General features: G+C 35.1%; 1 protein-coding gene across 1 annotated transcript in view; it reads left to right on the top strand.

The window, feature by feature from the left end:
• Positions 1-14,934, top strand: part of LOC149799986 (sucrase-isomaltase, intestinal-like) — a 45,175-nt gene extending 30,241 nt beyond the window's left edge. Inside the window, exons 14-23 of the mRNA XM_089959516.1 lie at positions 160-194; positions 3,277-3,411; positions 3,853-4,001; positions 4,704-4,788; positions 6,060-6,116; positions 8,301-8,425; positions 9,411-9,499; positions 10,905-10,954; positions 12,959-13,111; positions 14,239-14,934. Coding sequence (XP_089815642.1) covers positions 160-194; positions 3,277-3,411; positions 3,853-4,001; positions 4,704-4,788; positions 6,060-6,116; positions 8,301-8,425; positions 9,411-9,499; positions 10,905-10,954; positions 12,959-13,111; positions 14,239-14,307 — 947 coding nt within the window. The 3' untranslated portion in view covers positions 14,308-14,934. The remainder of the gene's footprint in view (positions 1-159; positions 195-3,276; positions 3,412-3,852; positions 4,002-4,703; positions 4,789-6,059; positions 6,117-8,300; positions 8,426-9,410; positions 9,500-10,904; positions 10,955-12,958; positions 13,112-14,238) is intronic.
• Positions 14,935-15,185: the final 251 nt, after the last annotated feature.

The raw sequence follows: 15,185 nt of genomic DNA, 5'->3' as shown, positions 1-15,185 counted from the left end.
TCATTTCGGTAGACATTATTCAGCCATAATACGTTGTGTACACAGAGGTTGTAACATTAGCGCTGAAAACTGATATATATCTGTCCAAGTATTACCCACAAATGATCGTATAGTCTACGTTAGAAAAACAGTATTATTCCATGTGCGTTCTCTTTACAGGTATACTTGACTACAGTCTCTTCGGATTCCCTTTGGTGAGTTCGTTTAATATTTATCCTTAACTAGAGTAATGCCCTCGTTCATAAACTTTGAAATTCTCGAGATCTGGATGTATGATATAGATCTATTTCTTTTTGCTAGCTTGTGGGTGCTAGACAAGACGACGTGAACACGTGCTATTTCAAGTTTTGACAAAAACAAAACAGAAGGTTTCAGCATTCGTGAAAAGGACGTAACATTTAGTTGTCCAGTGTCATTTTCTGTTTCAAGTTTAAAAAGTCTGTGTGATTTAACTAGAACATCGTTTTTCATTTGCTACCCACATGCACCTGAATGTATATATCTGAAGATTTTGTTATCCTATATCTCGCAAACAAACTCTAATAGAGTATATAAGAGAGTCGATGTATATTACCGACTGGTCATGAATAAAGGTATATTATAGACATGTTTTAAACCAAAGTATATCCTAAACGTGACATGAGTCGAGGTATATTACAAACATGTCACGAGTCGAGGTATATTACAAACATGTCATGAGAAGAGGTATATTACAAACATGTCATGAGTCGAGGTATATTACAAACATGTCATGAGTAGAGGTATATTACAAACATGTCACGAGTCGAGGTATATTACAAACATGTCATGAGAAGAGGTATATTACAAACATGTCATGAGTCGAGGTATATTACAAACATGTCATGAGTAGAGGTATATTACAAACATGTCATGAGTAGAGGTATATTACAAACATGTCACGAGTCGAGGTATATTACAAACATGTCATGAGAAGAGGTATATTACAAACAGGTCATGAGTCGATGTATATTACAAACATGTCATGAGTAGAGGTATATTACAAACATGTCATGAGTAGAGGTATATTACAAACATGTCACGAGTCGAGGTATATTACAAACATGTCATGAGAAGAGGTATATTACAAACATGTCATGAGTCGAGGTATGTTATACACATGTCATGAATAGAGGTATATTTCAAACATATCATGAGAAGAGGTATATTATAAACATGTCATGAGAAGAGGTATATTACAAACATTTCATGAGAAGAGGTATATTACAAACATGTCATGAGAAGAGGTATATTACAAACGTTTCATGAGTAGAGGTATATTATACACATGTCATGAGAAGAGGTATATTACAAACATGTGATGAGAAGAGGTATATTATAAACATGTCATGAGAAGAGGTATATTACAAACATGTCATGAGAAGAGGTATATTACAAACATGTCATGAGTAGAGGTATATTATACACATGTCATGAGGCCAGGTATATTACAAACATGTCATGAGAAGAGGTATATTATAAACATGTCATGAGAAGAGGTATATTACAAACATGTCATGAGAAGAGGTATATTATAAACATGTCATGAGAAGAGGTATATTACAAACATGTCACGAGTCGAGGTATATTACAAACATGTCATGAGAAGAGGTATATTACAAACATGTCATGAGAAGAGGTATATTAAAAACATGTCATGAAAAGAGGTATATTACAAACGTTTCATGAGTAGAGGTATATTATACACATGTCATGAGTAGAGGTATATTACAAACATGTCATGAGAAGAGGTATATTACAAACATGTCATGAGAAGAGGTATATTACAAACGTTTCATGAGTAGAGGTATATTATACACATGTCATGAGTAGAGGTATATTACAAACATTTCATGAGAAGAGGTATATTATAAACATGTCATGAGAAGAGGTATATTACAAACATGTCATGAGTAGAGGTATATTATACACATGTTATGAGTCCAGGTATATTACAAACATGTCATGAGAAGAGGTATATTATAAACATGTCATGAGAAGAGGTATATTACAAACATGTCATGAGAAGAGGTATATTATAAACATGTCATGAGAAGAGGTATATAACAAACATGTCATGAGAAGAGGTATATTACAAACATGTCATGAGAAGAGGTATATTACAAACGTTTCATGAGTAGAGGTATATTATACACATGTCATGAGTAGAGGTATATTACAAACATGTCATGAGAAGAGGTATATTGCAAACATGTCATGAGAAGAGGTATATTACAAACATGTCATGAGAAGAGGTATATTACAAACGTTTCATGAGTAGAGGTATATTATACACATGTCATGAGTAAAGGTATATTACAAACATGTCATGAGAAGAGGTATATTATAAAATGTCATGAGAAGAGGTATATTACAAACATGTCAAGAGAAGAGGTATATTACAAACATGTCATGAGAAGAGGTATATTATAAACATGTCATGAGAAGAGGTATATTACAAACATGTCATGAGAAGATGTATATTACAAACGTTTCATGAGTAGAGGTATATTATACACATGTCATGAGTAGAAGTATATTACAAACATGTCATGAGAAGAGGTATATTATAAACATGTCATGAGAAGTGGTATATTACAAACATGTCATGAGAAGAGCTATATTACAAACATGTCATGAGTAGAGGTATATTATACACATGTCATGAGTCCAGGTATATAACAAACATGTAAAGGGTCAATGTATATTATAAATGTGTTGAACCAAGCTATATTAAAAACGTCATGAATCCATGTATATTGCAAACATGTTATGAGTCGATGTATATTATAAATATGTCATGAATCGAGGTATATTATAAACTTTTCATGAGTCGAGGTAAATTATAAATATGTCATGAATCGAAGTATATTATAAACGTTTCAGGAGTCGAGGTATATTCTAAACATGTCACTAGTCTAGGTATACTATAAACTTTTCATGAGTAGAGATATATTATAAACATGTATGTTAATAAAAATGTCATGAGTCGAGATATATTATAAACATCTCACTAGTAGATGCATATTATAAACTAGTCATGAAGAAATGTACATTATAAGCATGTCATAAACCAAATTATATTGTAAACGTGTCATGAGTTGAGGTATATTACAAACATGTCATGGGTCGAGGTATATTACAGACTGGTCATGAATAAAAGTACATTATAAGCATGTCATAAACCAAAGTATAATTTAAACGTTGAATGGTCATGACAACTAATTGGCTCCATCAACGTAATTAAATTTACTTCAGGTCGGTGCAGACATCTGTGGATTTTGGTTCGAGGCCGAGCGGGAGATGTGCTTGAGGTGGCAACAGCTGGGTGCTTTCTATCCCTTCTCCAGAAATCACAATGCTCACAACGATGAAGGAAAGCCAGAATTTAGAGTAAGCAGCCGCAGACACACTTTGAAAGACATAGTAAACCTAATTATTTTCCTTTGTCTCCTATGTCAATGATCTTTTTAATTCTTAATATTATAGCCAAATGTGTATGCAGCGATTTGATCCTTGCAATATAGCTGTCGCAAGCGCATAGAAGGCTCGTCTACTCACATCAAGTGGCCAAGAATTCTTTTTCACATCTCGTGGAAATAAAATAGTTTCGCGTGGCAACTTAGTGTATTCGTTTTCATACTGATGTACAGCAATAAAAAAATATAATGCAGCAAAAGTGTATATTGATACAGGTTGAATTTAACCAATTCGATAGCATAATGTGGACCGTGAAGTTTGTCACGAAAACATCGTCTACAGTTATTAAATTATGTATCTCTTTCTTATTGGTCAGTGATATATGGCCTTAAATAGCATTACGTGTTGTTTTAGGATCAAGATCCGGCATCGTGGGATGATGAGTTCACCAGAATTGCACGTGCGGCGCTCCTCACACGCTACAAGCTCCTCCCGTACTTGTATACGCTAATGCATTATGCTCACACAGCGGGCACTACTGTTGCCAGACCTTTTGTGTTAGAGTAAGCAATATGAATGATACACTGATATGAATATAGCTAAAATCAGATAATGTTGTTTACCATCCAGATGGTATTCGTTTAGATTCAGAGCGAACCATCGGTCTTTGCGACGAGCTAAGTGCTTTCAATCGTTCACAATCAATTTGTTTATTATATTTGATGATGTGAATACAAACATACATAGACCCTGATCTACCGTCGCGTAAGTCCCTGGCAAACAAGAGTCTATGGTGTATGTTCTAATCATTAGTCTCTATAATCTGCACGGACCCAAATCTGGGCATTAAGCGACGACAGATCAGGTTCTATCTTGTTTTCGGTTGGGTCTAACTTATACCAAGTGCATACGGAACTGCATATATTTGCATCTTTCTCTATATGATTTCAGATCTTACTTTAATAGGATCTTATGTTTAACACGATAATTGATGACAAAACAAAATTTAGGACATGCATATTCAACCTTCAAGCTGTATTAATCCCCCAGGTCAGTACCCAAGCTGTCACTATTGATTTTTTAATTTTTACAGATATCCTTCTTACATACTAAGTTTAACTGGTAATATTTTGTTCTGCATCATCCAATCGCAACTTAATGCAGCTGGACACTATAATTTCACTGTTTCAGACTCGTAATTCTTTCTTTGATCATAACGCTTTAAACATGCATGTTAATCAGTGTATTAAAGATTTGTTTCATAGGTTTCCAAAAGATGAGGTTGCTATGACAATAGATAAACAGTTTCTATGGGGATCAGGACTGATGATCACACCCGTTTTGGACAAGGTAAACCAATAGTGGCATCAAGCCAATAATAATAATAATAATAATAATAATAATTCGGTTGTCTTTAATTTCTGGGGATAACATTCTGCGAAAAGAAACAATTCCCTTCCATACTGTATCCTTGGGTCGTACGTGACGGAGAATGCAATGAATATTGAATAAGAGAAGTTATCACATATGCATACAGAGTTATCCCATGTGCATAATGTTGAAATGTACAAAATAACTGCAACATGTAAGCAAATTTCTAACGACATGAATAATTTATTTTGTATCTGACAAGCTTCACTGTGCATAAATCTGTATATAAAAAATGAATGAACCAACTTTCTCCACTAAGCATATTTTGTATTTTGCATTTTATATCAATAGTGACTGTGTTTTAGATTTATTCAAATTTGAGAAGGGGTGGTACGTTGTTTGTTAAAAAGTGCGTAGAGGTAATAGAAGTCTTTTTTGTAAAGGACGATTTGTTTAATTAAAGTTAGTACACACTCGTAATTTGCTACAAAACTGGTTCGAATATGCAGCAGACCACAGTATCGACCCATAAAAATATGTTGATAGACAGGTCCTATTTATTGATTGCCCTATTTTTCTGCAAGTGGTTACTAAGTTTATACCTCCATGATGATGATTAAGCTTAGAGTCATCTCAGTATATGGGAGTGATAATGTAGCTTTCACAAGTGTTCAGTCAACTGAACAGTGTGGCAGTTTATAAAGATGTCTAGCACTGGGGCATCTTGCCATAAACATATAGCATGTCGCACCTAGTCACACCGTCCTGACACCAGGCCGCCCAATCCTAACACTAACCTATGAAAGCTAGTACCATTTTTACAAGTTTTCAGTAGCATCACTTGCCACCGAGTCACATTACCCAGACATCAGGCCAATCAGTCCTTGCACTATCCTCTTAATGTTAAGCGCCATGCAAGGTAGCAGCTAGTACCATTTTTATAAGTCTTTGGTATGACTCGGCCGGGGTTCGAACCCGCGACCTCTCGCATCTGAGGCGGACGCTCTAACCACTTAGGCCACAGAAGTGGTCATCTCAATGTACGAATTGTGTGATGGGTACTTTTCGCTCTAGTGTTATATTCCTATTTTAATATTGCTACTATCACATCATTCAAATTTTATATCATTGCATTCCATTTTACATTTTATTACCTTCGTTTCTTCTCACTCTTCCAAAAAAAGAAAACTTTTAACCTCGTAATTATGTATTGAAATATAACTATTGAGTTTATACCTTTTTACTTGCAGGGAATGACAAAAGTCGATGGTTATTTTCCAGAAGGACGGTGGTTTGATTATTACACGGTATTGATTCAAGTATCCCTGAAAAAGATTATTCTAAAATATTGTTGAAGAACCTTAAATTCATGTGATGGGCATGTGATTTTATGTCTTGCTTGTGGTCAAATTGGATGTGGTATCTTGACTACAGATTAGAGGATACCAGGGTTCGACTCCTACTGTGATTTTAACAGTTTCTCTAATTGCTAAACGCAATATTATAACCAGAAAAAACAAAGATACAAATATAATAGTTCTAAGGAGCAAATACTCACAATCTACGAGAGACAAATGGGTAGACTATCCGTCTACCCATTTGTCTCTCTGTATGTATGTATGTACGTACTTATTTAAGTATTTTTTTATTTATATCAACCCGTTTAATAACCCATAGATAACATGCAACATTGTGTTGATGTGCCGTAAACTCTATACTTTCACATCTACGTACATTCGTATGTGTATACAATATGTACGCAGAATTCTACAGGGATTACGTAATGCAAAAGTGCCGTTTCCCAAAGATAAAATAAATTGTATGTATGGTGAGAGATAATATCCTAATTGATAATATTTGTGCAGTTCAGAAAATAAAATCGATACAACTATTGACAATTAAAATATCTAAACAAATAAATTTATCTGAGACAAAAAGAAATATTTTCAGCCTGGTACATACTCTGTTGGGCTCTTAAGTATGTAAGATGCTGTGCTTATAGCCATTCGGCTACTGGTACACGAGTGGTATGTTAATATTATATTAAAGAGGGACTTTTTATCGATCCCGGTTGGCAGAGTGGCCTTGGGCTTTGCCGTTACCGATTACTGCCTCGGGTTCTGGCCATTGTGGGTGTGTGAGAAAGCTCGCCAATAGTCTCCCGTGGGTAGGTGGTTGTTCACTGAGGATTACTGGATTCTTCCTCCACCAGTTATACTGTCTGCCGTGTATACCCTATCCAGCGCTGAACAATTGTGTTAAACCAACAAAAACCAAGCCATATGAAGTGTTATGCAAGTCGGTTACCAACCTCTTTGAATGGTTTCTAAGGTGTAACAAAGAGGTGGCACGTGCACATGAAAATCTCGCTCACACTGGTGTACACCACTGAAGACGCGAGCCTTGGGCATTAACTGTTACCTATCGACGATGTTTTCAAATTTAAAGGCTCAATGCCATTATTTTTCATCAATTTCGCCAAAGTTTTGAATGAAGGAAATGATTTGATAAAATAGCTATCTGATATTAACCGTTCTTTAAAATAATAAAGATGGTAAGTTGAAACGACCTTCAAATATTCAGTGTAACGTTAAGAGGTACCACCTCTTAATTCTGTTGAGGAAGTCACTAATAATTCGTTCTTTTGGAGAGTGTTTCAAAAGTGGTGACGTCATGCATTCGATAAACTAAGTTGGTGACTAACACAACAACATTCGCACATGGCGGACAAATTGATTCGAGAGAGAAGTAGGATTTGTAGGTCTGCATTTTTAAAAGGATCTGATAAGATTAATATTCAATAAATTTGTAATCATATAATGAACAATATGTTTGACAATTTTCGTTCATTTCCTATACAATTTATTTATATCTGGAACAAATAATCTAGAACAATATCATATAAGGATTACCTACCATTCCTTACAACGGTGACATGATCAAATCAGGAATTCCTGCCATCGTCTGAAATCGTTTGAGCCACGGATGTCACCGATCAATATTGTATTAATTCGCACGCATTTTAAAATTTGCCACGTTTCTCAGGTCGAAGGAGAAATTAAATGGTACATAATTTGATGAATCGTCGATATTATCTAATTGTAAAGCCACCTAACGATCATTTGGACCAATATCTTTCAAGATTCAACATTATTCAGATGTTTTGGCATATAAGCGTTTTTACCGGCAACGGCGGCATTCCGGCGTTGGTGTGCAAATGACAAACTGTTATATTGATTGAAACTCATTCCTGTCGCTAGACGGCGTGGATGCACCGCGGGAGTCCTAGACTGGTTCTCTGTTTCAAAAGGCTGTTCCTACAAGCTCAGCTTTTAAGACATTGAAATCAAAATATCCACTGCACAAAACTCAGCTGAATGAATACTTTGTTTATGAATTCAATTAGTAATGCTTTCCGCACACACGAGTATTAAATTATTCATAAATACTAATGTTTCTACGAATACAGATTTGAATAAAATTTCTCGCAGGGCGAAGGCATTAGACCAACAAAGGCATGGCACACTTTAGACGCCCCCATGGACAAGATAAACCTGCACGTGAGGGGAGGGGTCATCATACCTTGGCAGGAACCTGCCAACAACACTTTCTACAGGTACAGTGGATAAATGATAATTCAGAAATGCGTGTAAAAATGCATCACCTTTAACTCGTTCAACACGTGTTGCTCATCTATCACAGAGAGGATTAACTCGTGCAACACATGTTGTTAATTGAGATTAATTGGACACGAGTGTAAGGTATATACTTCCCTTTGATAGTGTCTTCAGATGGAAATAATTATGAATAAAATACTCATACTTTTTACAAAATGTAGTTTTATGACTATTAAAATCATAAATAGATGTTGCACATTCGTATCGTACAGTTGCTTTTAAGATTTGCTGAAATACAACAATGTAACTGTTGAACATTCCGTTGTCTAATTAGGGCGTCATAATGGACTTTCCAAACATTGCGAACCTATTTCATTTTCTCAGCCAACGAGTATATGCTGCGCATGTGCAGATGAAATGCACATACTATCGGTGTTAATTTTCAAACGAACTCTTAGAGGCGATGATATATTGGATAGTGAGTATCCAAAAAACTGATCTAAGAAGCGGAATATCGGGAAATTGCGAAAAAATTTCAAAGTAGACATTTATCTGTAAACTATACCATTCAAAATTATAAATGTGTTAGCGAGTACTCTTAAGCCTGTTCATAATCTACATGACATCTTTATCGGTAAAATGCCAATCAATTACATGTATACAAACATGCATATTTTATAGTAGCTGGTTGATAATGTCCTTGGAAAGAGGCCAAAGTTTCTTCGCCACATAGATTATTTGTGTTTACCTATTTAACAAATATTAAGATATCATCATGCCATAATAAAGTACTATACAAGAACATATATTACTGATCTTGATGGTTTCAAAGGCTGAATCCATTACTTGTCTACATATTTCCGTGTAAAGGTTACAATACGTGTATAAACAGAGAGAGAGAGAGAGAGAGAGAGAGAGAGAGAGAGTTAGAGGTATACCCAAGTGTCAAAATATTTGTTCTAATAATGATTGTCTCCTTCACAGCCGTAAGAACCCCATGGGACTGGTCGTAGCTTTAAACGAATCGAATGAAGCAGAAGGAAGTCTTTACTGGGACGATGGGGAGTCATTAGGTAATACTGACGTAATATTTTACTTGACGTTGACATTAAATGGAACATCGCTCGGCCATTTCGGTCAAGTCGAGATATAATCAAAATGTAGTTGTAGGAATACGCATTAATTTGTTGGATTTAGTGATTCGCCTCTGATCGTGTGCACCAAATGTGTTGCGACCAAAACAGCGACAATGTTTCGACTATGATTCGTTTAGGTGCCATATTGTGCAAAAGTATTTCGAATATAGCTCACAATGGCAGAATGACTGACGTAACATATATCATGTATCACGCACATATATCGAGATAATAATCGGAGATCTGAAATTAAGAAATCTGGGTGGCCAGATGGTATAAGGCACTCGCCTTCATAGACCACTGACATCTCACCTCTGTCCACGTGGGTTCGAGTCTCGGCTTGGTCAGAGTGGGTATGTGAGAATACTTGCCAGTAACGTCTCGTGGGTAGGATGTTCTTTGAGATTTTCCAGGATTTTCTTCTACTATTTATATTGGCAGCCAATTATAGCCTATCATGTGCTGAAAATGACGTTAAACCCACAAAACCATAAACAATCAGATCTCAAATTACCAATTCTAAATCTCGTTGACTAACATGAACACTCCACATACTTATTCGAGATCTTAATTAAAGCAATATTTCTTGCAGTAAAGCAAATCAGAAAAACAAATGTGAAATGTGTACTTTGAGGATTTCTGAATACAAGAAGTATCAGCGAAGAGGTTTAATTTCTAACGTTTCATACAATTTCACAAAGTTCCATCATGTTGAAAGTATGACATTTTTTAAAATCCTTACGTAACAGTATCGTGAACAACTGTTGTGAAAAGTGATATGCATTTATCTAATATTAACTTTTGTCAACGGGTAAAGATTTTCCAGCATTACCAGAACATACTTTGAATTCTAGAATTTTGCATGTTGCTTATTCCACGGAAAAGGATTAAACATCCGTTGAACGAATGTCCAGGTGGCTTTACCTTACAACAAAGCTTCTCACGAAATCATGTCATGGAAATCTAACGAATGGAGAAACATGAACATATATGGTAGATTGAGTCTTCCTGTCTTTCTAGGTTAAATAAAAATGGTTACGCGTAACAAAGATCCATACATCAAATGTTGAATTAGCTTCTGCAGTTGAATAGCTCTAGCTCCAAGCAGGTTTTGACTCAGCAGGGTATAGCCCCTGTCAGAGGAATTCCGGTCTAAGTTTATAAATGGTATGTGTCGTTATTTAGATCTTTTGGAATATCATTGCCACTTTTCTTTGAAAGTGACAACGATGTTTTTCGTGAAACTCGAAAAAAGCAAGAGTCTTTCGACTAGAGTTGCATGTAGCCTCTAGCTAATTCTTTGCCCGAAGTACCATGAACCCTGTTTTCTCTTATTTTGCAGACACTGTTAAAAGTGGAAAGTATTCGTTGCTAAATTTTTCACTTAGCAAGGTAAGCTGAATTAATAATTGTATCACTTGTACAATAACTTCACGGTTTAGTCTTGCATATATGGTGAATTAAAAATAAGGAATATAAATCATTATAATATATCTGATAAATTAAGATATGTTTGCATTTGGGTTTTATTTTATTTTGTTTAGAGGACTTTGCTGATATCGTTATATTTTGCATAATAAAAGAAGTTTTGGCAGTTGTAGATGGTGGATGATGAGTTACAGAAGAGTCGAACAAGTAGTAGTAGTAGCATCAGCAGCAGAAGTAATAGTAGTAGCAGTAGTAGTAGTAGCATCAGCAGCATAAGTAATAGTAGTAGCAGTAGTAGTAGTAATATTCGTGGTAGTGGTAATAGAAGAAGAGTTACTAATAGTAGTAACAATAGTTGTAGCAGAAGTAATGGTAGAAATAGTTGTGGTAATACAGTCAAACTTCGGTAATTCAAATGTCAAGCACTCGAACACTTCGTGTCACAAAACTATCTAAGTTCTGGTGTAATTCATTCTCATGTCTATGACATCTGAAAGCTCGAAACTACTCGAAATATAGATGCCCCCCGATAAAGTCACTAGCAGAGGATATTCTGCCCATTGTACCTGGACGATGGGCAACCTGGCAGTTTCTCCTCTATGCGGTCACCAAAAGTTTCCATTTTTATGAAGGCATAATGATGCAAAGCCAACTTATAAATCACAAGTATATATATTAACAGAAAGCTTCATTTGCGTTCTGTTTATGTATGCAATTTTCGTAAAAGTTTCTTGATATTCAATGAATTTATTTCAACTTCCAAACATCATATCAAGTCAACGGTAAATCTGCCCGCTGACCAGAGCTATGGCGGCTGATGACGTCATTCGAGAACTATCTATTATCTTGGGATTCAGCGCTTCGACTTTTCAAAGTTCCACTGTAGTCGTTGCAGAAACAGAAGTATAAAAATAAGTATGGATAGTTGTTGTTTAGTAACACAAAGAACTAGCTGAAGATACAGCTGCACAACAGTAACAGTAATAATGATAGTAGTAGTAGTAGTAGTTGTTGTTGTTGTTTCTATTTGGAGTTATCACCACCCATCTAAAATCGTTCAACGAAAATAGCCAGATAAATATTTTACATCTGGTCTTTTCAGTGATGATCTTCGACGTCCAGTTTTGCAATATATATTATAGCAATTTATTTCGTTGCGGAAAACATATAAGATGATAATAAATATTTTAGAAGTGTATGTGCTTCAAGGGAAGGAACCGTTAACGATCGCACTAGAAGCTGAAGTTCCTTGGACTGAGTCAGGTAAAGACCATTTAAGGTTCAAGGTGTTACGGCACTTAAAGGATTCAGTATCACAGACTGAAATAACAGTAAATGGTGAAAAGGGAATTAAATTACATAAAGAACAATAAGTTGCAAGAAAATATTGAAAAGCGTTTGCTAATTAAATCAATTAAATTTTTTGATGTACATAGCATATACAATATAAAGAACGTGATTACATCCAGGAAGAGTAAAGCTACGTTGACTATGGACGGTTTTATGGACTATATTCCCATTTGATGGCAGATGTATTACAACTGCCCAGCAGTTAATTACTTTATTATTCCCATCACTGTGGACCTGCCTTGAAAGACCACCCCTTCTGCCAAAACATAATGGTGCCTCATGACAGGTGGTCTCTCAAAACATGTCATAGCACTTTATAGTCAATAAATATGTATATAGAGAACATGGTCTACCAAGATAGGTGGCCTCTCATGGAAGTGGTCTCTCAAGACAGGTTTTACTGTATTGTATTGCTGACTACGAACAGCACTGCGCTGGCTGGACTTGCAGATCATTCCTGAATATTGCTCGAAGATAGAAGTTAAATGTATCATCAGCCACGTATTGTGCGCATACTATACGTTCTGTCTTAGACATACAGTATAAATATAAAAAATATATTGCATAACTATTATCCGGTTTATTAGTTGCTGATTTATTTAAACTTTTGAATGTCAGACAGGACAGCTGAATATAACGTTTGCACATCAAGGCTACGCACTAAATGTTGACCTAAATACACTGGAGATATACGGTCTCGAACGGCGGCCCAGTCAGCTAAAGGTCAATGGAAGCATGGTGGATAACATCAAAATACAGATAACGAATAACGTTAGTACCTTTTTTCTTTAGATTTCTATCCTATATCAACAAGCTGTTTGATGAAAACAAACACACGCACACGCATACACACACAAATGCTACACGAAGACTATCAATTCCACCTTTTTCATCGCTACATTTTCACATGTTTCTATGTCTATTGATAAGCGGATAGATAAGAACGGATATATACACATTTTCAGGTTTTACATTGCATGTGATGTATCAATAATGTATTTACAGCAACACAAATTGATAATTGTTAAGCAATTTGTCAATGTTTGTTTTGGTTTCTGCGGAAGCATGGGCATTTTTTACTCATACTCTCGACATAATCTGATTGTCATGCCGGCATGTACTCAATCACAGGTGTTTTGTAAAATCCCAGCAGTCATGTATTAGATTTCAACTGTCATTTAATAATCCCAACTCTCATTTATAGTCTCAGTTGTAATTATTAAGTTCTGGCTGACATGTAATAAATCTCAACTCATATGTATTAAATCTCGGCTGTTGTGTATTCAATCCCAGCTGTCATGTATTATATCAAATCTGTCGTGTGTTAAATCCTGGCCGTTATTTTTAAATAGATTTCACATGTAGTTCATTAAATCTCGGCTGATGTTCATTAAATCTGGGCAATGTTTTATTCTGGTTACTCTTCAGACATTTAATTAGGTTCAACATGCCGCGTTGACTCGGTTAGAAGAGCGTCGATCTCGTAATCCATGGAATACGGGTTCGACACCCTCAAAAGCCAGCTCGTGTCGGTTGCCTTTGTGTATCCTTTCGGCAACGCACTTTTCTCCCATTTCCACATAATTATATAGGCAATAATCTCTTAAAAGTGCTTTTAAAACTCAAAAAACAAATAAACAGTCAGCACTCTCTTATTATACAAATTGTCCCTTTTTCTGTCGAAAGTTATTTTTCCTATCTTCTTCTCTATTGAAATTATGTTTACTCTCTCTCTCTCTCTCTCTCTCTCTCTCTCTCTCTCTCTCGTTTTTGAGGAGTTATTTATTCTGGTGCTTTTGATCTCTACATGAATCAGTTTTATTATTTATTAATGTTGAGGTTTGATTTATTTCCCTCTCCCAACATTTATTTATTTTTATTTTTGTTTTCATTTTCAGATTGTGCACGTTGTTGATCTGCATCTTCCGTTGAACACGTCTTATGTTATAGAGTGGTTTATATTCTAGTGAAATAAGACACCGGCTCATATATAATGTGATTCATTTTTTTTTTCTATAATAATCATTAAAAGCATATTTTATGCATTTCTTTAATTACCTCGATTTGAAAAAGGTATAACTGCTTGCTTTGATCTATCGGTTGTGATTGATTCTTCAAATGAAATTTGTACAAGGCTCAAGTAGCCTATTATTTGTTATTAAAACAATCAGCTTTAGAAGTAGAGTATAGACTAAAATAAATTAAACTTAAGATTTTGTTTAAAAGTTAGTCTGTTCTTCTAAATACTTTATAATTTTGAAAATTTCGTATCTCGGGTACTTAATTTCGCACTTTTTTCATTGTTTATTGATAATTGTCAATGAAACTGAAATCAAGTTTCTATTTTGAAATATTTGAACTTTCAGCTGAAAGAAAGTTCTAGTTTTCTTATGAGAATATGAATTTAATGACAATGTGTGCACTCTGTCTTCAGAAAGTTATATCAAATATGATGAATAAATCCGAAATCGCCTATTGTTGTAACATGTATCCATTAACTTCCCCTTTACTATGATTATTCAATGAAAACAATAACGTGTAATAGAGTAAATATGATTATTTTATACTTTGATACAATAAAAACCCATGATATACGCTACTCTCTCTTTTATTTTTCTCGCTCTCTCTCGATATCTCTCTTTCTCTCTCTCTCTCTCTCTCGTTGCTGAAAATATAATGATTAAATCAGTGTGCATTTACAAGTGTATTTTAATAACAAAATGAACGTTATAAGACAAGAGAAAATAGACGAGTTCACAATTCCCGATAATCATGATAACGCTTGGTATCTTGTCTCATTAATCGAGAGCGACGCTTGGGAGTAATGCCTCAAACACGTGAGTCA

This window comes from Sinohyriopsis cumingii, chromosome 5, assembly GCF_028554795.1.
Source record: "Sinohyriopsis cumingii isolate HCF-2022 chromosome 5, ASM2855479v2, whole genome shotgun sequence".
Lineage (NCBI taxonomy): Eukaryota > Metazoa > Mollusca > Bivalvia > Unionida > Unionidae > Sinohyriopsis > Sinohyriopsis cumingii.
The sequence above is the reverse complement of the archived record's forward strand: the minus strand, read 5'-3'. Positions and strand labels throughout refer to the sequence as shown.